General features: G+C 44.4%; 1 protein-coding gene across 1 annotated transcript in view; it reads left to right on the plus strand.

Annotated features, from left to right (window-relative positions):
- The window catches only part of LOC311518964 (uncharacterized protein), a 34,503-nt gene extending 14,589 nt beyond the window's left edge, over positions 1-19,914 (plus strand). The window contains exons 3-8 of the mRNA XM_084625044.1: positions 6,844-6,929; positions 9,043-9,113; positions 10,971-11,104; positions 11,983-12,160; positions 12,452-12,572; positions 19,505-19,914. Coding sequence (XP_084481170.1) covers positions 9,065-9,113; positions 10,971-11,104; positions 11,983-12,160; positions 12,452-12,552 — 462 coding nt within the window. The 5' untranslated portion in view covers positions 6,844-6,929; positions 9,043-9,064 and the 3' untranslated portion in view covers positions 12,553-12,572; positions 19,505-19,914. The remainder of the gene's footprint in view (positions 1-6,843; positions 6,930-9,042; positions 9,114-10,970; positions 11,105-11,982; positions 12,161-12,451; positions 12,573-19,504) is intronic.
- Positions 19,915-26,463: the final 6,549 nt, after the last annotated feature.

Raw genomic sequence — 26,463 nt, forward strand, 5'->3', positions numbered from 1 at the left:
GCCCTAGCATTCTACACTGAGAGGACCAAACTGTTCCACCAATCCACCCAACTTCATAGCAATTGCTGAAAGGATGAAAGGTCTCCTTATCTTGGCATAGAGGCTTTCATCATGAATTACATTGTGCATTCGCACCTCTTATGAGCAGGTGGGTATTCCGCCACCAGCTGTCCTGACTTCCCACTCCGTGAGTGCACAAACTTCATCAGCAGCATTCCTGGCTCAGGTCCCTATTCAGGACATTTGCAGAGCGGCAACTTGGTCATCAGTGCATATATTCTCTGCTCATTATGCCATTACTCAACAGACAAGGGGTGATGCCAGTTTAAGTCAAGGAGTTTTACAGTCAGCATGTCCATGAACTCCGATCCCACCATCGTACGCTACTGCTTGGGAGTCACCTAACATGGAGTGGACATGTGCAAGCACTCAAAGAAGAAAAAACAGTTACTAACCTTTCTGTAACTGTTATTCTTCGAGACATGTTGTATGTGTCCATTCCACAACCAGCTCTCCTACCCCTCTTTCAGAGTTGGCTGGAAGAAAGCAAAGAAGTTGGTCAGGCCCTTTAGAGCAGCACTATGAGCGTGCAGCACCAGGGGGCACCAGAGCTGACCCGATGGGTACCACTGAGAGAAAAATTTCCAGACTGTGCTCGGAGCACAGACACATCTATAACGGAATGGACATGTGCAACACATCTTGAAGAGAACAGTTACGGAAAGGTTATTAACTGTGTTTTTTTTGCGAGAAGTCAGCTTACTTCCCGCTTCAGCTAGCATCTCTATTATGTGTCCTCCTATCCTGATGGACTTAAGTGGTATTTCATGGAGTCTGCATGAAGTGTTCTCAACATTGTCTATCCACTGTAGGTGTTTCTTACTAGCTGATGACAAGCAAAAGCCTTGTAAGGGGACACACATAGAAAAGAGATGCCGTACAAATTAAGGGGTGCCGGAATAGGGGGGACTGGCAGGGGGCCATGACCCTCCTATTTTTTGAAAGTGGACGGGCTGGGCCCTGGCCCTGGCCCTGGCTCTGGCCCTGGCTCTGGCCCTGCCTCTCCTCCTCCTCCTCGCCTTGGGTCCCCTGCCCGGGGAAAATGGAGGGTCTGCGGCTCCTCTCAGCTGCTGGGCTGGGGTAAGAGCCGTGTGGGCAGTTGTGGAGCACGGACCCTCCTTTTTCCACTGGGTGCAGGGGCAGCGGAGCCTTCCCAAAAGTGGGGATGCCAGGGGCCCTGCCCCCTCCGTGGCCCCACCTCGCCTGTTATATCTGAGGCCCCGCCCCCTCCCCTCCTCTTCTGCCCAAAGCCCCGCCCAAGCTGGAGCAGGCTGGGAGCTGCAGCCCCTCCATCTGCCCGGGCTGGGGAAGCCAAGAACAGCTCGGGGAGGGGAGGGGAGAGGAGGGGGCGGGTGGGGACACATGCCAGGGACATGGGCTGGGGGTACGGAGGCCGACTTTCTAATTTCAGAAAACCGAACACCCTTGCCCTACCCACTGCCCCTTCCTTGAGGCCCTGCCCCACCCCTTCCCCTTCCTGAGGCCCCACCCCCTCCCTCCATTGCTTGCTCTCCCCCACCCTCTCTCACCTGCTCGTTTTCACTGCAAGGCCCAAACAGACATATTTATTGTTTTGACAGATGTATTATGCTAAGGTCAGGTTTTATTTGTTACAGGACGCTAGAGCTGGCAGCAAAATAGTCAAAAAGGGTAATTGTAAAAAAAATGAAATTTCACACAGGTTTTCATGATGCTTTCCCTCCCCGCTTCCCATTTTTCATAACCAGCTCCATGTTTTTTGTTCACTAAAGTTATTCTAATTTTATGTGCGGAATTAGGACCAGACATTATCACAGTTGCAATGGGTCCATTAAAGGCCCACTCCTGAAGCCCAAATACAAATCCATAGAGCACAACCACAGGAATGCACGCCTGACTCCCACACCTACATGCAGATGCACACGTGTATTCATGTGTACACATCTAGCATGCCCTAACACACTATACTTCCACATTATTTATTATTATAATGGTTGTTTAGTGCCTAGAGACCCCAACTAAGATCAGGACTCCAGGGTGGTAGGTGCTGGACATACACATAAAAAGAGAGAGTCTGCAACTAAAAGTTTATAATGTAGCTAGACAAAGGTTGGGAGAACTGTATGATACATTGGTTCTTCTGCAATTACTAGTCAACAACATTCACTTTTTAAGAAATAATACATTTCTTTTAGAGTTCCCTTCTCTTTTAAAATGAATGCACACATATTTTATGTCATCCATTTTTTTGTGCGCAAGCCAGCAGAAGGAATAAAAGTCAAAGAGTTAGGCTGCAAATTGTATTCACCCAGGTATACACACATGTGGCAATACACACACCTCCCTACACAAAGACAGTCTCTTACACACATACAATGCATGCATGCACACACTTGCCTACACAGAGACACTTTTTCATACACTTTTCCATGGGCTGCCTAAATCACGCAGCCAGGAAGAGAGGAGGGTGGGCTGGAGTGGAAAAATGGGGGATAGGATGGGGAGGGAAAGAAGCCAAGGATGAGAACAGGGTGGGAGTGAGAGGGGGCAGTGAAGGAGAGAGAAGGGGATGGGAGGGGGTATGTGGGGTGGATGGGAATGCAGTGGGAGGCAGAAGGCTACAGGTACATGAGGATGTGGAGGGTACGGGTGTATAGGGACATAATGGGAGTGCAGCAGTGTATGGAGGTGAATGGGGTGCAGGGCTGTGGGGGGTGAGGGACATGGGGGTGCTGGTGGCTCTGGGAGGTGGAGAGGATGGGTGGGAGAGCGCTGTAAGGGGTACAGGGCTGGGATGGGTAGTTGTGGGGGGGCAGGATGGGATGGGGAGGGATGCAGTGAGGGGAATGGGGGGCAGGGGGTGGGACGGGGAGGGATGCAGTGAGGGGGATGGGGTGTAGGGGGGTTGGGATGCAGTGGTGCAGCCCCATTCCCAGCACTCAGAAAGAGGGATACATACCTCGAACTCCTGGGTGCCGGCGATGGGGCGCCAGACAGACCGCAGTTCGCTGCAGGGCACGCACCACAGCTCGAGCCAGCCACACGAGGAGAAGAGGCCGAGCAGCAGCGGGAGAGGCGCACACCACACGACCCCTCAATAGCCGCCTGCTGAGCGCTCATGCTAGTTCCTCCACTGCGCTGACCCAGCCAACGGGAGCTGCACCTGCGGGCGGGGGGCAGGGCAGCATGCGGACCCCCCTGATCTCCCCTAAGGCTAGGAGCTGGACATGACAGCTGCTTCCTGACCCGGGAGCTGGGCGGCGCGGCAGCTAGCAGGAAGCCTGCTAGCCCTGTTGCGCAGCGGCACCGCCAACTGGACAGTTAATGGCCCGGAGCCACCAGGATCCCTTTTTGACCAGACACCTGGTCACCCTAGCCAGGAGCTGCTCTCTGCCCCCACACCCTGGGCAGGTGGAGGGTCCGTGGCTCCCCACAGCTGCCCTTGTGGCTCTTGCCATGGCCAGGCTTGTTGTAAAATTGGAGACAGGCTCGGTGTGTTTCAGTAGGATCCCCGCCGAGCTGGTGGTGGGCAACCCTGCCACCGACAGGGCCCTGGGTTGGGACCTGGTGGAGATGGTGGGCCCGGGTCCCCCTATGCTGTCACCGCCCACCCCGGGGTGGTGGCCCAAATCACCTACACTATTGACTCTGGCCGCTGGGCTGCACTGCCCTTTGAGCAAGGGCCATATCGTTGACTGTGGCCATTGGGCCACACTGCCCTGAGAGCAAGCGCTGGGCTATTGACTCTGGCCACAGGCCACGCAGCCCTACAGACTCATCCATGGGGCTGTAACACACCACTCCCCCGCCCTCAAAGGGTGATGGGGTGTATCAGCCTTGCGACAGTCCTCTATTCCCTTCCCCCCACACACACTTTTGGGAAGGGTCCACTGCCCCTGTGTCCAATGGAAAAACGAAAAATCTTAAGAAAGAATTAGCGTTTCAAACCCTTTGGTGAAAGGATGAGAAACTCCCTTGTGGCAGGAGACTGGATCATTTTTATTTCTAACATGATGTTTATATTGGAATATCCAAGCATGTTCTTTTTTACCCTGTGTCTTGAATGATTTGGGCCCATTATTGGTGGGGAAAACAAGACCTTCTGTCTCCACTGATGATCTCTGTCCCCACCTCCACAAGTCCCCTTGTGTCACCACAACCCCAAGTCACTATGCCTGTCAACATCATTGGTGAAATCCTGGCCCCACTGAAGTCCATGGGAGCTTTGCCATTGACTTCAGTGGCAACAGGATTTCATCCCAGATATGTCGCTATGTTCTCAGATAAAATGATGCCAGGAAGATATTGTCAATGAAGCTGGGGAATCTCAATGTTCAGTTACATGACACATCCTATCACCTGTTGCACATGTCAGCTATGGATGATATGAGATTACATAGTACCATAAGGCCCACATTGGGAAAGAAATGTTATTACTAGTTAAAAATCAAGTACCAAAGTGCTTTAAAACAATATAAAAAGACTTTTAAAAGGTTCAGAATAGGAGATATCTGCAGTCCAGGCCCTTTAAATCTACCCCTAATCTTATCCTGGGCTTTATGTTAAAAGGATCCTGGGAGCAGTATCAGAGAATGAAATAATTTTATTAAGATAATGTTGAAGTAAAAAGAAAACGGTAGAGTTCAACAGAGAAGTTTACTACACTACCAAATTTATCCCCAGGAGGTAGTGACTACCTAGAATGCCGATTCACTTGGAAAAACAACTCAGGGTTTCTAATGTAATTTACTACCACAAGTTCAGTAAAACAGACAGCTATAGAAAATTGCAGTGATGCACTAATTAGAAGAAATGTGGTCTTGGAACAATATCAGAACAAACGCTAACCATTATAGATTGCTTTCCATTTATTTCTCTTGTTTCCATATATGTGTATATAATCTATCAGAAGTATCTGTATTCAACAAATAAGCTCTTGTACATAAAGTTACCGGATACCATGCCCAGCACTTCACCACATCCTGTCATTTAATCTAGCTGACATGTGTTTGAGTCCTTTTGATCTATACTAACTACCTTTATCTCAATGTAGATCTCAGCTGCCCTATCTGCTATTTCAAAAAAAGCTTTAATCAGAGGGCATGAGCTAGTCTTATTGAATTATATTATTCCTCCTCCCCCTAAAACAAAGCGATGTCATGTTTGGTCTCCTTCTTTTTGTTTACTTTTGCATCTACATTTTGATTAGAAATGTTATGTTTGTAAAAGGAACAAGAGGTTATGTAAGTAGATTTAGAATCACTCTAATTTAATTTGAGGACAGAAAAAACCGGACGTTTCCAGAGCATTTTAACTGAAAGGTGAGTGTAAGTTCATGAAGGCCTGGGGCTGCACACAACCAAGAGGGCTGACACACAGTTATCACGACTCTATAGACTAAGAAAAGTCTCAGAGGTAGCACTTTTAACTTCCACTAGTCAGAGTACCACAGTTACAATGCCTTTAGCCCTTGATGATGTGGGAGATCCCTATAGGTTAGCCTCAGCTTTAAGGGTATGTCTGTACCTAAATGCTACAACATAGATACTCACGACAGCGACGGGATATGTTCTCCCGTCGCTGTAGTTAATCCACCTCCCTGAGAGGTGGTAACTAAGTTGACAGAAGACTTTTTCCGTCGACCTAGTGCTGTCTAGGTCTGCATACTACATCTCCGAGGGGTGTGGATTTTTCACACCTCTGAGAGATGAAGCTCTGCTGATGTCATTTTTCACTATAGACCAGCCCTAACCCTCCTTTCCAAATGTGGGGTATGGTCTAGGCTGAGAACCAGCAATCCTGCATTCTGTTTCTGACCTGCCATGTGATTTTGGAAAAGTCACTTCCACTTCTGCTTCCCTTGCCACTGCTTGTCTATTTAGATTGCAACTTCTTTGGTATAGGAAGTGGCTCTCACTATGCATTAGTGCTCAGCACAGCAATGGGCTGATCTGGTATGGAACTGTAATACAAATAATACTTAGAATGTAAGTAACACAGTGTCTATGCAAATGCTGTGTCACCCTAACTTCACTGACATAAGCCCTATGCCTCTCGTGGAGGTGGAGTTATTATGTCGGTGTAGCAGGACACTTGCATCAGCAGTACAAGGTGGTAGTGTAGACACTGACATAATTAGGTCTACATAAGCTGCCTTACATCGGCCTAAATGTGCAGTGTAGACCAGGCCTAACTCAATTCAATTTAAGGGTGGGGAGGGACAATTAGACCTAGGCTAAAACACAGTTTCTAAACTTAGCTCTGTCCACCCTGTTCTGTGAAACCTTATTTAAGTTTGAATTGGTCTGAAGTGATTCAGCACAATTTGCTGACTCTTTTGAGGTTTAGAACCAAGACTGTTAGAAGTAGAGGAAACGTTCTCCCAGATCAATCACATTTGTTTGTCCATTGATTTATATTCAGGCTTCACAATGGACACCCCATAAAAGTATTTACTTAGAACGGTTGAATTATTCAATAGAGTTTCTGCAGCTGTTGCTAAAACGTACATTAAAAGGCCAGAAAGAACAAGTAGTGCCAGAAGAAGCTGGACCCGGAGACTAAATATTACATTGTTGTTTACTTCATTAAAATGAATACAGCTGCCTATTATGAATGCCCTTGGGTTTCTGCCAACTAGTTCTAGCAGGAGTTGACCAGCAGCTAACAACTGAACAATATAGCCTCCCTTTTAGCATTAATAAATCCATATTCCTATCTTGCCAACATCTTTAGTTTGACACATTAATGACTATACAGCTATATAATTTTCTCACCAATACCTCTCATGTACCTTATTTGCAGGATGCTGCAATCCATCCATCAGTGAAAACCAGCCAAAGAAAAACTGAAATAAAGGCAACAGAATGTGTGGCAGAACCAGCACATTGGTATGATTCTCCCTTTGTCTACCCCAGTATCCCACTGGTGCAACACCCCTGACCTTAGTAAATTACTCCCGGTTTTCATCCTTAGACTCAGGCCCGTTGTTTTCTGTACGCTTTCCTTCTCCGTGAGAGCATCTGCAAAGTCTCATTCAGTGGAAATGTTTCTAGGAATCAGTGTTAGTGTAGCCTGAGGGTACTGGGGGCTGGGGTGCCCATGGTGACTTTGCAGTGCTCAGAAGCAGAAATGAATATTTCTTGCTGTGATGACTTTTCTACCATCTTCAAGAATAAGACCAGTTGGACAGACTGGATTGGCCACTGCAGTGGGGGCAGAAAAAAATATTATGTCATCTGGGTGATCTTTCACCACTAACTTACTGAGATTCTGGATGCATTGTGGGAAATGTGAAAGTCTACACTTCCAGTTTAGTGAAATCATACAAAAAGGTATGGGGGCGGTGGGGGTCTGTTGTGGATTGAGATGATTGTCTCCCTCTGGGAAGGCAAAGTGCCATCAACTCCCAAAAGAGCCATCATTAGGGTTGTGCTCAAGAAATTGGGCCAAATTCTCCAATTCTCCAGTTGCATTGGGGGGTGAGGGAACTCAGGCATAATTTAGAGTCCTCAGTTTTCCTTCATCTCTGTCCATCAAGGGTTTGGTCTCAGTACAAATATTGTACTAATGTCATTGGTTGAAGGTCTCATCCTAGTAATGGACAAAATGGTCATGTGTGTCCATGCTGATTCTTCTATATCTGTAAGCAGACTTTGATAATGTTGGCCATGAGATTTTGTTGAATGGACTTGCAGGCGTGAATGGGTTGTTGACTCAGCTGTGAACCTTGGCAGAGGTGGTCAGGATCCCACATGAGTGGTTCCATTCTTTCCTTCCTGACCAGAGGATTAGATTGTGTAACTGCTGCACACTACCATGGTGTGGAGTTCTACAAGGCACTCTTTTGTCCCTCCGTCCTAGTCTATGTGCTTGTGAAGCTGGTGGGAGAGAGAATAAGGTGATCTGGGCTGTGATGCCACCACTTTGTCAGTGGACAAAAACAGTGCTAGTGTCTTTGCTTTCCATGGGCCTGGCTGAGGCAGGGATGTGGATAGAGTGGGTCGAGGGCAAATCCAGATTAGTAAGAAGCGACGAGAACGATGGCAGTTCTTATGATAGAGGGGTTGCCCCACCTTTGTCCGTGAGGTTCACAGTTTCGGGAGCTTCTTGGCTACCAATTCTTTCAGAATGCATCAGTGACCAAAAGTGCCCTTTCCCCATCGGTTTGAGGCGATACTGTTATTGTTTTTCTCTGATGTGGACTTGCCACAGCTGTCCGTATCTTTGTGATCTCTAGCCTGGGTTATTATAATGCATTCCAAAAGGGCTACCCTTAAAAACCACCAACAAACTGCAGCTGGTGCAGAATGCAGTGTCTCACTTTCTTAGCAGTGAACATACTTCAGTGGTGTTCCAAAGACTACACTGACTCCCTAGCAGCTTCCCCGTTCATTTCAAAATGCTTATATTGGTATGTAAAGTGGGGGGGGGGGACGGATAGCTCAGTGGTTTGAGCATTGGCCAGCTAAATCCAGGGTTGTGAGTTCATTTGGGGATCTGGGGCAAAAATTGGGGATTGGTCCTGCTTTGAGAAGGGGACTAGGTGACCTCCTGAGGTCCCTTCCAACCCTGATATTCTATGATTCTATGAATCCTAACTACCTGCATAACCACTTCTCTCCTGTGCACAAATATGGCGCTTGGGATCAGCTGATATTCTCTTGCTTATGGTCCCCAGTATTGAATGTCTAGGGGCTAGATGAGAATTTTCAATGGAGGGCTCTGAAATCCATTTGTCCCTTTTGGACTGGAAAGAGAGGTTACTCATCCTGTGCAGTAACTGTGGTTCTCTGAGATGTGTGTCCCTATGGGTGCTCCACTCTAGGTTTGGCAGTGCCCCCTGTGCCTGGGATTGGAGATCTTCATCAGCAGTGGCCATTAGACCACACATGCACACCTCCCCATCTTGTGCCGTGAGCAGCATGCGTATATACAGTGCTGTGCAGTCCTTCCCCCTCCCCCGCCCCCAGCTCCTTCTCTACCACAGAGCTTCTCTTTCAGCTCCAACGCAGAAGGGAGGAGGATGGGTTGTGGAGGACACACATCTCGAAGAACTGGAGTTACTGCACAGGGTGAGTAACCATCTCTTCTTCTTTGAGTATGTCCCTCTGGTTGCTCCACTGTAGGTGACTATAAAGCTGTGGTCTTCGTTGTAAGGTTGGGGCTTCGGAGTGGTATTCATGGCGGATGATAGGACAGTGTGCCCTAGCAGAGTATCTGATGCTGCATCATGAGTAATGGCCAGTGATGGCTAAAAGTGTCCGTGGAAGCCCATGTGGCTTCTTTGCAAATGTCATCAGCATTGTTAAGAAAGGCAATCGAGGTGGAGAGAGAGCAGGTGGGATGTACTCTAGTTCCAGGAGGAGGTTGCCCATTGTGTAGTTGGGAGGACAGGTGTATACACCGCGAGATCCACTTGGGAAGGCCTTGCTTAGAAATGGCTGTGCCTTTTGATCTTTTGGCCATTGATAGGAATAAGCGTGGCAATCATCTGAAAGCTTTAGTTCTGTCTAGGTAGAAAGCTAATGCTCGTCAGATGTCCAGGGTGTGCAATGCTGCCACCTACTGGTTGTTGTGTGGCTTTGGAAAGAAGCAGAGAAGGTGGATAGGTTGGTTTAGATCAGGGGTGGTTAAACTACGACCCGCAAGCCGTTTTAAACTGGTCCACGAGCTCCTGCTGGGGAGTGGGGTCAGACGCCACACCACGCGGCTCAGCCCCACTCTGGCCGGGGCGCAGGGTTGGGGCCGCAGCACATGGCTCCCGGAAGCTGCAGGATGGCCCTGCCCCAGCTCCTATGCGCTCCAATGGCCCCCTCTGGCGCTCCAATGGGAGCTGCAGGGGGGTGCCTGAGGATGGGGCAGCATGCAGACCTGCCTGACTGCGCCTCCGTGTAGGAGTCGGAGAAGGGACATGCTACTGCTTCTGGGAGCCGCTTGAGGTAAGTGCCACTCGGAACCTGCACCCCTGAGCCTCTCCCTATGCCCCAATCCCCTGCCTCAGCCCTGATCCCCACCCCCGCTCTCCAAACCCCTCGATCCCAGCCAGGAGCACCCTCCTGCACACCAAACCTCTCATCCCCAGCCCCACCCCAGAGCCCACACCCCCAGGTGGAACCTGCACCCGTTCCAACACCCCTGCCCCAGCCCTGATCCCCCTCCCACCCTCCAAACCCTTGGTTCCAGCCCAGAGTACCCTGCTACACTCCAAAACTCTTCATCCCCAGCCAGAGCCCAGACCCACAACCAGAGCCCTCACCCCCTCCAACACCCCAACCCCAATTTTGTGAGCATTCTTGGCCCGCCATACAATTTCTATTCCCCAATGTGGCCCTTGGGCCAAAAAGTTCGCTCACCCCTCGTTTAGATAGAAAGAGGATGGTATTTTGGGTAAAATTTTGGGATGTGGTCGTAATGTAACCTTTCTTTATGAAAAATCCTATATGGGGGGTATGCCACGAGTGCTCCAGTTTCACCAGCCTGCCAGGCAGAGGTGATAGCGACAAGAAATGTTGTTTTCATGGATAAATGAACATAGGAGCACGTTGCCATTGGTTTGAAAGGTGGTCTAGTAAGATGACATAGCACAAGGCCAGGGTCCCTAGCTGGAGCCAGAGCCCGTATATGAGGGTAAAGATTTTGGAGACCTTTTAGGAATTTTTTTGTGAGCGGGTGGGTAAACATGGAGTGGCTGTCTATCTTAGGATGAAAGGTCGTGATGGTTGCCAAGTGCACTCAGATGGAGCGGATGGATAACCCCAATCTTTTAAGGTGTAAAATATAGTTCAGGATGAGTGGTAATGGGGAACTCATTGTTTCTACCTGATTGGAGGTGCACCAGGAGTGGAATCTAGTCCATTTGTGGATGTAAGTGCGTCTTGCTGTATCATATCCGCTATTCAAGAGGATTTCTTTAACTGTTTCTGAACAAGTTATCTCCGAATCCCAGAACCAGGGAGGGGCCATGCCTTCAGCTGGAGTAGCTGTGAATTGGGATGAAGGATTCAACCCGCATGCTGTGAAAGGAGTTGGCCACAGAGTGATCGAAGGGCGTCATGCAAATAAGGTAAGTATACCAGTTTTGTTGTGGCCATTTTGGGCTCAGTCCCCTTGGATCTTGTGGAGTACTCTGAACAGAAGAGGAAAGGGAGGAAAGGCATAGAGCAGTGGTGCATCCCATGTGAGGTGGAATGCGTCTCCCAGGGATCTGCATCCTAGGCCCACACTCAAGCAAAATCCAGGACAGTGGGCATTCTCCAGTATGGCAAAGAGATCTATGGTGGGGAACCCCCAGCAACTGAAGATCTGATGAGGGGCTCATATATCTATCTCCCACTCGTGATCTTGGGAGAATCTGCTCAATGAGTCCGTGGTGGTGTTCTGGTGTCCAGGGAAGTATGCAGCTAAGATAGTGATGTTGTGCTGGATACACCAGTTCCACAATTTCAGTGCTTCCAAGCATAGAGAGTGGGACCTCGCTCTGCCTTGGCTGTTGATGTAGGACATACAGGTGATATAGACCATCATGACTCTGGTAGCGTGATGTGCAATCTATGGTAGAAAATGTCAGCAGGCATTGCGGACCACTCTCATGGCCAAATACAATTATGTCAGTTATTCTAAAATACAGGACCTCTGTCAAGACCTTCCTAATGACAAAAATGAACAGCTCCAGACGCTTGTGTCCAAAGGACACCTCTTAGCTCATACAACTTTACAAGCTTCCTTGGATTCTCTGAATACCGCTGCCCCTACCATTGTGACTGCTGTAGTCATGAGAGGGTTTCATGGCTGCACTTTTCCGGCCTCCCTAAGGAGGTACAAACCACTGTAGAGAATCTACCCTTTGAGGGCCCCAAGTTATTCATGGAGTGCACAGATAAATCACTACACTCCCTGAAGGACTCTCAAACAACCCTCTGCTCTCTCACCATTTATACCCAGTGCCAAAGAGATGACCGGGGAAATACCAACCTCCCCGACGCTCCTGACCACCACAGTTCACTCCTCATCAACAGTACAACACCCAACGCCATCAACAGAAGCCCCATACCAAACGCAGATGTACGATTCCTCAAGGAGCTACCTCTCACACACCTTCGACCAAACAACAATTTTGAAGGTATGGTCAAGACCCCGAGAGGCCTCCCCCTGTTCCAGTCACAACAACCATCTCCAACATCCCACTAGTTTGGCGACTGTTTTAGCCCCTTTCTTTCCATCATGGTGGCTGATTACCTCAGACAAGTGGGTTCTAGAGATCATCAAGGAAGGATACTCCATCCCATTCCTATCTATCCTGCCCACCTCCCTCCCTTTCCCTCTTTAGGGACCCCACTCCAAATTCCTTTGTTGTCAATGCCTTGCACAAAAAGGGACATCAGTACCAACCTAGATCCATCCCTTATGACAGGAACTGGAAGCAATTGGACTTATTTGGTCACAAGGCTTATTCATCTGCTATGCTCCAATTCTGCATATTCAAGAATGAGAAGGGAACGAAATAACTATTGAACTACACTAAAAACTAACAGGTAAGGCATTATCTAGTAATTCTAAGGAGAAGCAGGCTCTGCTGTGGATTCTGTCCCATACCAAAGGCGGTCGAGAAGGAACTGCGGGTGTGGGTGATGGGGTTGGACTGCACAGCACTATATATGCATTCTGCTCGCAGCGCAAGCCGGGGCAGTGCGCATGTGCTGTCCAACGGGCCCCGCAGATGAAGATCCCAGGTGCAGGGAGCACTGCCACCCCTACAGTGGAGCTCCGCTAGGGACATCACTTAAAGAAGAATTATTGAATATCCAGGTCTCTTAACTGTGGCTTTTGGCTGAGCTGGTGATCTAAAGGGTAAAGTTGTGTTTGCAGCTCATTTCTGGGTTTTGAGGTTGTTATATTTAAAGTGACACCATTCACTTCAGTTAGCATGCTTTTAAAGAGATTCTGTGGAATTGTGCCAGGGAAGTGCAATTTTTAAAAATTAAAATACATGTCCAGTTAACATACACGGGGAAAACCCCATTTGGTATGAGTCCACTTCATAACTGCCACAGCTGGCAGTCTCAGCAGCGGGGTTACATCTTCACTGGGCATGGAGGATGACCTTCTTCTCTCAGAAAACAGACCTTTTTAATAAGGTGACATTTTTTCAATAATCACTCGTCTGAATATAGCCAAACCTAAAAGAGGATGGGAAGAGCTAGTTTGTATTTGTACAGAGCCAGGGCAATAGAGTCCTGGGCTATGACTAAGGTCCCTAGCACTCCTGCAATACAAAGCATCATAGACTGAATGCTCCTTGTAGCCTGGAAAGTGGGGTTATTCAGCCCATACTTTAACTGCGTGTATGTGAAAGGCTGGGAGGAGGGAAAGCGCACTTTTATTCAGCCAACACACCATACCCACCTCTACCCTGTAATGCAAACACTGAAATCAGCATGAATTAATGTAATTTTCATGCTATCAATGTAATGCAGCTTTAGACAGATGAATCCCTCGTTACTTTACGCTTTCTGTTCCATTATATCCAGTTGTTTTCTTTACTTTGAGCATTTGTTAGGTACTTTTAAAGGCCAGTGTCACATTTAGGCCACAGCAGGTTGAGAGCAATGAGCTGAACATTTTTGTATATAAAACACCAACCAAGACATAAGTGCAACTTGTGGTAATAACCGATGTCATAGAAAGGGGATGATTCTGCTACTCTTACAGGAATCAAGAGAAACCATTTACCGATGTTCAGAAATTAACCCACAATAAAATTATAGAGAGACAGCACAAGGCTTCATGTTTTACAATCGCTTTCTAAAAGGGTGGTCAATTGTGTTCTCAAAAGCTTGCATTTCAGGGGATGGCAAACGTCCCCTGCAGCCAGAATGTGTAGAACTTCAGAGAGAATAAAGTTTAAAGTAGACTATCTATTTAGATCGCCTATCACAATAATATCTAAGACTAGATTTCCTAGTGTCTACCTAGGGGATGTCTTGGTACAACTGGCTGAGTGTTATTGTAACTCCAACCAAATACAGTTAAAACATGCCAGTTTTTCAGCTTACTCTTCTCTCCTAAGTGTTTATATGGACATGTTAATATATAGCCTGATCCTGTTCTTACTGAAGTCAATAGCAAAGCTCTCATTGACTTCAAAGGAAATAAGATTAGCCTATAAATCCCAGCAGCAGTATACTTATTCCTTTCCAGTTACAACAATATTACAGGTTTCTGAGTAGCAGCCGTGTTAGTCTGTATCCACAAAAAGAAAAGGAGGACTTGTGGCACCTTAAAGACTAACAAATTTATTTGAGCATAAGCTTTCATGAGTTACAGCTCACTTCATCGGATGCATGCAGTGGAAAATACAGTGGGGAGATTTTATGTACACAGAGAACATGAAACAATGGGTATTGTCATACACACTGTAAGGAGAGTGATCAGGTAAGGTGAGCTATTACCAGCAGGAGAGAAAAAAAACCTTTTGTAGTGATAATCAAGGTGGGCCATTTCCAGCAGTTGACAAGAATGTCTGACGAACAGTAGGGGGAAAAAATAAGCACAGGGAAATAGTTTTACTTTGTGTAATGACCCATCCACTCCCAGTCTTTATTCAAGCCTAAGTTAATTGTATTCAGTTTGCAAATTAATTCCAATTCAGCAGTCTCTCGTTGGAGTCTGGTTTTGAAGGTTTTTTGTTGTAATATTGCGACTTTTAGGTCTGTAATCAAGTGACCAGAGAAACTGAAGTGTTCTCCAACTGGTTTTTGAATGTTATAATTCTTGACGCCTGATTTCTGTCCATTTATTCTTTTACGTAGAGACTGTCCGGTTTGGCCAAAGTACATGGCAGAGGGGCATTGCTGGCACATGATGGCATATATCACATTACAGTTAAATTGAAAACCAGCCACACAATCCAAGTCACACTTTCTATATAATTCAGCTTCTAGCCATCCTGTTACTAATCCCCACAAAAATAGAAATCCAAGTGATTTAAATTCCTTGGGTGAAATCTTGACTCCACTGAAATCAATGGCAAAACTCTCATTGACTTATATAAAGCCAGGATTTTACCCCTCTTGAGTCCACTATTCTCAGACTTCTCTACTAGGAGCACCCAAGGGCAGGTCTGATATATATATAGTAGATGAAATTCACCCTTGTGCTAAGGGCCCACTACAAGGGCTATGCAACACTTAAGTCCCACTTAAGCTGTATTTTAAGTTGGACTTAAGTGGTCCAAAAGCCTCCTGCTGGCATAAGAGTGAATTTCACCCAGCAGGCACAATGGGGCTATTGCTGAGCACCCTCAACAACCATTGATGATGGGAGTTGAGGGCATACAGCATCTTCTAAGCCCTATATTTGGGAAGTTCGGGGCACAGCAGCTACCATTTATATACAGAAAGAGAAGGAGAGATTGTGCAATTTTTAAAATACATTATCTAATTACTTTTATTAGGAACCCTTCTTGACTTCTTTCTGGGTGAACTCTGACTGCATTGAAGTCGAGGCAAAAGTCCCATTGACTGCAGTGTGGCCAAGATGTAAACCTCTGTATTGAATCAGGGGAACCCTTTAATTTTTGTAATCCTGAAAACAAAATAAGTTCTAGCACAGAGAGGAGTCAGTTGATAAATCTGAACAGTGCTCAATGAGTTAGAAATGAAATTATGAACATACAGTGCAGACATTTGAAAAACAATAGTTTCCAAACAGAGGAACTGACAGATTTGCATGAGCTCCTGCACGGAAGTCACATTCTGTAGGAAGAACAATGAATTTTAAGGCCCACAAAAAACCCCAGACCTTTTCAGTAGTCAGCACTATACAACATGGTTTGAAAGAGATTAAAAAAAAAAAATCAGAACGCAAACCAAATAAGTATAAACCTTGAATTTTGGATTTGATACCAGAAACATTTTTCCTTACTCCAAATCTCTATTAGAATTTCATCTAACTAGAATGTCAGATTGGATTCACTCCAGAGCTGGTTACCTGAAAACCCTATCAATGTCACAACCTCGATATACTGTTTAAGTGTCCTTGTCTTTCACTTTTTAATATGATGAAAATGCTCACAATAGCTCTTTGTAAGCATACCTACCAAACTTGCTCTGTTCATTTAGTTATGGTATAATTCCTTATTTTTTGTTAAATAAGGAAACAGGAGACTTTCCTGATAAAAATCTTTAGGCCCAGTCCTGCAAGGTGATGAGTTGAGGGTGTGCAACACTTCATAAGATCTGGACTTTTAATAGCGTACTGCTAAATTGTTAAAAGAAAATCGTGTATAAAATAAGCCTGCCTAACATAAGAATATAAAAACAGCCAAATCCTTCTGTCTGTGTATGGACAAAACTATTGGAGTCAGCACTACGGGCCCAAAATATACTGTTGTGCTAAGAACTAATCTATGTGAGTTAATATACAATACCCACGATGAATGTGTTAATTTTTCAATATGCTTGTTGCATTGAATGTTTCATAAGAAATATTTAGGAAAGTCTTCCAATCATTCTGGAAATGATAGGAGGAAAAAAATCAATAATTTTTGATAATCCTCTCAAATAAAACAGCTTTCATTTAGCATTGGTTTGCATATTGGCTTTTTCATTGATAGATTTGAGGCAGACATATACATAAAATAAAATAATAAAATATAATTTTAAGAAAGTGTGAGAGGCATAAAACTTACATCATATGAATTTTGCACCAATCAATCTCGGGTACATCCTTATCTTTTCATTTTGTAATCTTGGAAGCAAAATGTGCAAAAATTGCCATTGCAGGCAGGAAATAAATGCTTTGATAGACATGTAACAATGCCTCTGGATGGGTTGCCTGCAGGGACTGAATTCAGGACCTCAGAATCTAAAAAGCACAAGCCTCTTTTGCTAGAACTGTAGGACCAAGGTCTTAGCTCGTAGGTAGTAGCAAACTCATAAACTTCTATAAACATCTGAGCCACCAGAAGGGACAGAGCCAAACAGTCAGCATGGGTTACACATAGCTGAAAAGCACTACATTAATGCTCACTCTTTTTGTAATTTTATAAACCTGAACATTCATAAGAACTTGTTACATTTTCCTTTGTTCTTGTAGTTAAAACATCACTTGAACCAGGAGATCTGGCTCTGGCATGGATTTTCTGTGTGACCTTAATCTCTCTATGATTCATTTTCCTTATCGGTAAGATGAGGCCAGTTAGGTGAGAATTAATTAACTGTTTGTAAAGTGTTCAGAGATCCTTTGTTTGAAGGCAGTCTGAAAGTGCAAAATATTATTATATTTATGGATATTGATTTCAGTTTCTGGTTTTACTTTTTGGCCAGTAAACTGCATTTTCACTTATCAGTCTCTCTACATTCATTTTTAACTTTGACTGCATAATTCTGCAGTTGTTCCAGTAGGAATACATGAAAGAAAATCATGAGCTTAAGTCTTTTAAAAAGCAAAGAAATGTTCATGAAAGCTCCAGTGAGACAAAACTACTTAATACTACTATTAAACATTAGTTACTACTGTGCTCTGCTAATGGACAACACTTCATATCCCAGTGCCCATGCTACTGCTATATGCAACCAGGATACTATCGGCAGTTTAAAAAAAACATCAAAGGAACCTTGTATTTTTTATTTTTATCATTCTGTTATAATATTTGGATTGGTATTAGTCTATCAGTTATTTTTAGTTGAAATTGAAGACCAGAACCCCAGTTCTACTGAAAACAAATAACTACTTGATCAGAAAATCTCTTTGCTTCAGAGTAAACTGGAGGTAGGAGGTGTGATGGGTTTGATCACAGAGACCGCTTTGGGACAGTCAGCTGACATGCTGGAAGTACCTTTGAGCCTGTTTTCCCTGCCAGCTTGGGACTCCAGAACCCTGCCTTGTTGAGCCAGACACACTAGCCTGCTGCAACACAGATTCAGGTCTGTTCCATGCCCCCAAAGCTGCAGACTTTAACCAAAAACTGCTCAGCAAGTCACCTATCTGCAGCACCCAGACACCCAGCTCCCAATGGGATCCAAACCCCAAATAAATCCGTTTTACTCTGTATAAAGCTTATACAGGGTAAACTCATAAATTGTCCGCCCTCTATAACATTGATAGAGAGATATGCACAGTTGTTTGCTCCCCCAGGTATTAATAACTTACTCTGGGTTAATTAATAAACAAAAGTGATTTTATTAAGTATAAAAAGTAGGATTTAAGTGGTTTCAAATAATAACAGACAGAACAAAGTAAGTCACCAAGCAAAATAAAGCAAAAACATGCAAGTCTAAGCCTAATACTTTAAGAAACTGGTACAGGTAATATCTCACCCACAGAGATGTTCCAATAAGCTTCTTTCACAGACTAGACTCCTTCCTAATCTGGGCCCAATCCTTTCCCCGGTACAGTCCTTGTGAGTTCCAACAGACATCTTAAGTGGAAACTAGGGGTGTTCTCATGACTGGCCCTCCTTTTGTTCTGTTCCACACCCTTTTATAGCTTTGGCACAAGGCGGGAATCTTTTGTCCCTCTGAGTCCCCACCCCTCCTTCTAAATGGAAAAGCGCCAGATTTAAGATGAATTCCAGTTCAGGTGACATGATCACATGTCACTGTAAGACTTCCTTCTTCATTACCTAGGAGCTGTCTGACACATACACAGGAAGGTTTGCAGGTAAACAAACCCATTTACAGTTCATTGATTCTGAAGCACCCTTAATGGCTTCCACTTAATATGCTTACATCAGTAATACAAGTTTATATCTTATTTTCCTAACTCCAGACACAGAAATAATACATGCAAATAAATAGGATGAACACACTCAGTAGATTTTAAGCTTTGTAATGATACCTTACAAGAGACCTTTTGCATGAAGCATATTCCAGTTATACCATATTTACACTCATGAGCCTATTTCCATAAAACATTATGGAGTGCAACATCACAGGAGGGAAGACTCCCATTTACCACCTCATATTGGCTTAATTTGAATACTGATATTTTCTTATTTAGAACTCAGTCAGCTACCTTTCAGGAAGCTTATTAACTCTTAATGCAACACTTTACATTGCACTAAAGAATGGCATTGATGGATTAAGGTTAAAACAGACCCAGATACACCCCAAAATATGTGTGCCTTTCCCCATCCCAAAGAGACCGGCTCTCAACTTACTTTCCCCCAGACACTTCTTCCCAACCTAGCCTGCTGTAGAGATGGGTTTATGAAAGATTGTGATTTGGAGATGCTCCCTGATAAGGGACAGTGTTATGAACATAGAAATTTGGAGATGTGCCCTGGAAGCAGGGGTTGGAACACCATATGGCTGCGTGCAGCCGCTTACCAGTGACACTCTCTCATTTGTTTTATTAAAGTGTTATTCCTTTCTTATTCCCTGGTTTGTTAGATAGTGAACCCCAAGATTGTTACACCCCCCATATCCCTAAGCAGACTTCTCCTGACTCCTCCCATCTCCAGGCTGGACTTGTCTTCCTCTTGCTCCACAGACCTTGACCCCACATGAAGCAAGGCAAGTACATCCCACCAGGCAGCCAGCACTAATCAGCTGGGTGCTCTTTTGTCTCTGACCAGTGGATGAGACCCAGCTGCCTCCATCTACAGAGACTGGATTCCAATGATCCTATCTGAATTTGCCTCTGAAGAGCTAGGCTGCAGTTTTTATGTACAGTAAGTTTCAAAGGAACCTATGAGTATAGGGTATGCCAATGAGGCAGTGAGTGAGTATTTTCAAGGGCTTCTCATGTGATACTGCATTGGCGATTTTCTTAACTAGGGTTGCCAGGCGTCTGTTTTTTGACCGGAACGCCCAGTTGAAAAGGGACTCTGGCGGCTCCAGTTGGCATCGCTGACTGGGCCGTTAGGAGTCTGGTTGGTGGCACAGCAGAAGCCCGGGGCTAAGGCAGGGTCCCTACCTGCCCTGACTCCGTGTTGCTCCCGGAAGCAGCCACCAGGTCCCTGTGGCCCCTAGGTGCTGGGGTGGTCAGGGACTGTGAGGCTCCGTGCGCTGTCCCCACCCCAAATACTGGCTCTGCAGCTCCCATTGGCTGGGAGCCAATGGGAGCGGGGGGGGGGGGCGGTGCCTGCAGGAGCAAAGGCAGCGTGCCCCGCACAGAACTGCCTGGCCACCCATGTGCCTAGAGGCCACAGGGACCTGGCAGCTGCTTCCTTGGAGCCACAGTAAGTGGTCCAAACAGGTTTACACAATATTTTTTTTCTTGCCTGTAGGAACAGTGGGAGGGGGAAATGGCATGACCTTGTTTCAGCCAGGAATGGAGGTTAAAATATGGGTTCCTAACATGTCCCTTTATGTCCACAAAGAAAAGGAGGCCGGGAGGAGCCTCTTACAACATAGTTAGGTACAAACTAGGTATTGCAACTGTTTAAAACTTATACCGTAGCTGGGAGGGCCTTTGGGTTTGCAAACAAATGATAGTTCTGAAAAAGCTAGTGTCAAAACACAGCCACGTGCCTCACACTGGGCACGGCAAATGTTTCAAAGCGGGGTTGATCAGAGCGCTACAGAACTTTTAGTACACAACAGCTGGGACCACACGAACGCTTACCGTGTGGCAGGCTAGTAGCGCAATGCAGATTTATACCCCAGCCTGCCACGAACTATGTCTACACCACAGAGCTACAGTGCCCATAGAGTAGGCACTTCCTACATCAATGGCAGGGGTTTTCCCATCAATGTAGGTAATCCACTCCTCTGAGAGATGGTAGCTAGGTTGATGGAGGAATTCTTCCATCAAACTAGCTGCATCTACAGTGGAAGTTAGGTCACCCTAACTACATTGCACAAGGCGTGAAATTTTTCATAGTCCTCCTAAGCAACGTACTAGGTCAACCTGAGTTTTAGGTATAGATCAGGCCTACGTATTCCTATAGACGAGCCATCAAATACTGCAACAATGGGAATGATATTAAAATCCCATCACTTTCTGACCCTGAAAGACCAGCAATACATCACATTCCTCTTGACATGGGTTACACTGAGAGAGCATGTGGTGGTAAACAGTTGAAATGCTATGTTCACACAGAAAGCTTGTCCACACATTCTAAAAACTGTTTTGGTAGTAGGTCTAGGAACCTCATCAGTCTGAACCATTTCAATCTGAATTGTTTTAGTGCCAGTTTGGACGTGGACTAGCTGAAACAGTTCAAGAAGTCCTCTCACATGTCCCACAGCATATGGGTAGCTGTCACAGAGCAGGTATACCCCATCACCCCTTTAGTGGTACTATGTCCCTGCAGTCAAGTTCAAATGACTGCCTCTTCTCAGGGCGGTGCAACCTAATGGTCCGAGTCGGGGCGGGAGCTGCTCTTAGATTCCAGGCAGCACGGCCTACTGGCCTAATTCTGTGAGGAGGGCCCTGTAGCTCAGAGACGTCTGGGAAAATGGCCAGCATCAGTGGGCATCCCTAGAGTCAGGGCACTCTGGCCCAGAGACCATCGGACCGCCCTTCAGCGCAGGTCTGTATGGCCTAGCCCCCAGGGTCTGTGGGGCCGCCCTCCCGTGCAAGGCATACAATTCAACTAAATTTGGAATTTTCAATGTATTCTTATTTTAATGACACACTTGATATTTTTCCTAACAGAATGTAAATATCATTAGAAATTTAAATCAAACAATTTGCAATGTATATATGTTATATTTAGTAGGGCTGTCAATTAATCGCAGGCAACTCACACGATTCACTCTAAAAATTTAATAATTCGTGATTAAAAAAATTAATCATAATTAATTGCCGTTTTAATCGCACTGTTAAACGATAGAATACCAATTAAAATTTATTAAATATTTTTGGATGTTTTTCTACATTTTCAAATATATTGATTTCATTTACAACACAGAATACAAAGTGTACAGTGCTCACATTATATTACTTTTGATTACAAATACTTGCACTGTGACAAAATGACAAACAAAAGAAATAGTATTTTTCAGTTCACCTCATACAAGTACTGTAATGTAATCTCTTTATTGTGAAAGTGCTTCTTACAAATGTGGATTTTTTTTGTTACATAACTGCACTCAAAACCAAAACAACATAAAACTTTAGAGCCTACATGTCCACTCTGTCCTACTTCTTGTTCAGCCAATCACTAAGAGAAACAAGTTTGTTTACATTTATAGGAGATAATGCTGCCCACTTCTTATTTACGTCACCTGAAAGTGAGAAAAGGCATTTGCATGGCACTTTTGTAGCTGGCATTGCAAGGTATTTACGTGCCAGATATGCTAAACATTCATATGCCTCTTCATGGTTTGACCAGTATTCCAAAGGACATGCTTCCATGCTGATGACGCTTGTTAAAAATAAATGTGTTAATTAAATTTGTGATTGAATTCCTTGGAGGAGAATTGTATGTCTCCCGCTCCATGGTTTTACCAGCATTCTGCCATATATTTTGCGTTATGGTAGTCTCGGACGACGACTCAGCATATGTTTGATTTAAGAAGATTTAAGAACACTTTCTCTGCAGATTTGACAATACACAAAGAAGGTTCCAAAATCAGATTTCTAAAGATAGTTTCAACACTCAACCCAAGGTTTAAGATTCTGAAGTTCCTTCCAAAATCTGAGAGGGACGAGGTATAGCGCATGCTTTCAGAAGTCTTAAAAGAGTAACACTCTGATGCAGAAACTACAGAACCCGAACCGCTAAAAAAGAAAATCAACCTTCTGTTGGTGGCATCTGACTCAGGTGATGAAAATGAACATGCGTCAGTCTGCACTGCTTTGGATCGTTATCAAGCAGAATCCATCATCAGCATGGATGCATGTCCTCTGGAACGGTGGTTGAAGCATGAAGGGACATGTGAATCTTTAGCGCATCTAGCACAAATATCTTGTGACGCCGGCTACAACAATGCCATACAAACTCCTGTTCTCACTTTCAGGTGACATTGTAAACAAGAAGCGTGCAGCATTATGTCCTGCAAATGTAAACAAACTTGTTTGTCTGAGCGATTGGCTGAACAAGAAGTAGGACTGAGTGGACTTGTAGGCTCTAAAGTTTTACATTGTTTTGTTTTTGAATGCAGGTTTTTTTTGTACATAATCCTACATTTGTAAGTTTAACTTTCATGATAAAGAGATTGCACTACAGTATTTGTATTAGGTGAAATGAAAAATACTATTTCTTTTGTTTTTTACTGTGCAAATATCTGTAATAAAAATAAATACAAAGTGAGGACTGTACAGTTTGTATTCTATGTTGTAATTGAAATCAATATATTTGAATATGTAGAAAACATCCAAAAATATGAACAGCATGATTAATTGTGATTAATTTTTTAAATCGCTTCACAGCCCTAATATTTAGCAAACAATGGATTACATATTTTTCTTCAAAGTACATAAATATAATTTTTAGGAATTTCGCAAACATATCCAGTACATGTTATATTATTTAACCATGCACTGCATGCTGGATTTTCATGCACAGCATGTCAACATTGCATCAATATCATAATTAGAAAGTTAGCATTCAAATAGATTTGCGGTGCATGCTTATCATGATTAGCAAAAGCTTGAACTGCATATTTCTCTTAACAGCACACCAATATCATCATTAGAAAATCAGCAGTCAAACGGATCTGAAGCTGGTGCATATGTTAAACATGTAACATAGAACCCAGAAAGACTTTCTTTAGCATAAGTTTATATTTGCTCATAATCACAAGAGCTATCTTGATACCATCTTTTACAGGAAAACCTTTAAAATACTGGTTTCAGAATAGCAGCCGTGTTAGTCTGTATCCGCAAAAAGAAAAGGAGTACTTGTGGCACCTTAGAGACTAACAAATTTATTTGAGCATAAGCTTTCGTGAGCTACGGCTCACTTCACTTCAGAAAATACTGTTTCTGTAAACACAATATGATATAAACCTTTTCCATAAACTCTCGTAATAATGCATTGGGATTCATGAAGGTATCATAAAACCATTTGCGTAACACTTCTAGTATACTACCTTTAACTTCACAGCAACAAGCTTTGATTTGGGGGGTAATCTTAGTACTGAGTATACATATGCAATTAGTTATTACTAGTTCCTCTTTTTGGTTTAAATTATATAAAAGGTTTTTAAATGCTGTCTCTGTTTATCTTATAAAGTTGTGGTTGTCTGCTATCTTTAAAATGACATACGGTAAAAGAATGGCAGCTTGATAAAATGTATTTATTTCATTAGTATATAAAAAGTATTACTATAACAGTATTAATAGGATTTTAACTTGATGAAAATGTGCATAGCAGTAGAGAATTGCTAAAGAATTAATGGCCCTATCACTCTCACTGTAAACTAGCAAGCAATTAAAGATTCTTCCAAATGCAGGTACAGATTTTCTGTTTTGATATTGGTCTAATGTGCTGATTCCTAGTTATAAAGAATGTATACAGAAGTTAATATTTTTCCTCCCTGATTTCGTGTTATTTCTGAAAATGTTTGAAACAAATCAAGTCAATATGCAAGGAATGAAGCAGGTGACCCATGTGGGAAAAAAATAGCATGAATCATAGAATATTAGATTTGGAAGACACCTCAGGAGGTCATCTAGTCCAAACCCCTGCTCAAAGCAGGACCAACCCCAACTAAATCATCCCAGCCAGGGCTTTGTCAAGTGGGGCCTTAAAAACCTCTAAGGATGGAAATTCCAACACTTCTCTAGGTAATCCATTCCAGTGCTTCACCACCCTCTTAGTGAAATAGTTTTTCCTCATATCCAACCTAGACCTCCCCCACTGCAACTTGAGACCATTGCTCCGTTCTGTTATTTGCTGCCACTGAGGACAGCCTAGCTCCATCCTCTTTGGAACCCACCTTTAGGTAGTAGAAGGCTGCTCTTAAATCCCCCCTCACTCTTCTTTTCTGCAGACTAAATAAGCCCAGTTCCCTCAGCCTCTTCTCATAAGTCAGGTTTCAGAGTAACAGCCGTGTTAGTCTGTATTCGCAAAAAGAAAAGGAGTACTTGTGGCACCTTAGAGACTAACCAATTTATTTGAGCATAAGTTTTCGTGAGCTACAGCTCACTTCATCGGATTCATACTGTGGAAAGTGTAGAAGATATTTTTATACACACAAAGCATGAAAAAATACCTCCCCCCACCCCACTCTCCTGCTGGTAATAGCTTATCTAAAGTGATCACTCTCCTTACAATGTGTATGATAATCAAGTTGGGCCATTTCCAGCACAAATCCAGGTTTTCTCCCCCCCCCCCCCACAAACCCACTCTCCTGCTGGTAATAGCTTATCTAAAGTGACCACTCTCCTTACAATGTGTATGATAATCAAGGTGGGCCATTTCCAGCACAAATCCAGGGTTTAACAAGAACGTCTGGGGGGGGGGGGTAGGAAAAAACAAGGGGAAATAGGTTACCTTGCATAATGACTTAGCCACTCCCAGTCTCTATTCAAGCCTAAGTTAATTGTATCCAATTTGCAAATGAATTCCAATTCAACAGTCTCTCGCTGGAGTCTGGATTTGAAGACTATTTCCCCTTGTTTTTTCCTCCCCCCCCCCCCCCGACGTTCTTGTTAAACCCTGGATTTGTGCTGGAAATGGCCCACCCTGATTATCATACACTTTCTTCTACACTTTCCACAGTATGCATCCGATGAAGTGAGCTGTAGCTCACGAAAGCTTATGCTCAAATAAATTGGTTAGTCTCTAAGGTGCCACAAGTACTCCTTTTCTTTCCTCATAAGTCATGTGCCCCGGTTCCCTAATCATTTTCATTGCCCTCCGCTGGATTCTCTCCAGTTTATCCACATCCATTCTGTAGTGGCAGGCCCAAAACTGGACGCAATACTCCAGATGTGGCCTCACCAGTCCCTAACAGAGGGGAATAATCACTTCCCTCGAACTGCTGGCAATGCTCCTACTAATGCAGCCCAATATGCTGCTTGCCTTCCTGACAACAAGGGCACACTGTTGACTCATATCCAGTTTTTCATCTACTGTAATCCCCAGGTCCTTTTCCCCAGCCTGTAGAAGTGCATGGGATTCTTCAGTCCTAAGTGCAGGATTCTGCACCTGTCCTTGTTGAACCTCATCAGATTTCTTTTGGCCCAATCCTCCGATTTGTCTAGGTCACTCTGGACTCTATCCCTACCCTCAAGCGTATCTACCTCTCCCCCCAGCTTAGTGTCATCTTCAAACTTGCTGAGGGTGCAATCCATCCCATCACCCAGATAATTAATTAAGATGTTGAACAAAACCGGCCCGAGGAGCACTCCGCTTGATACCAGCTGCCAACTATAGACATTGAGCCATTGATCACTACCCGTTGGGCCTGACAATCTAGCCAGCTTTCTAGCCACCTTATAGTCTATTCATCCAATCCATACTTCTTTAATTTACTGGTCATGCAATTAAAGATGGCATCATATTGGTCCTGCCCAAAGAGG

This window comes from Lepidochelys olivacea, assembly GCF_965140295.1.
Source record: "Lepidochelys olivacea isolate rLepOli2 genome assembly, chromosome: 3".
Classification (NCBI taxonomy): domain Eukaryota; kingdom Metazoa; phylum Chordata; order Testudines; family Cheloniidae; genus Lepidochelys; species Lepidochelys olivacea.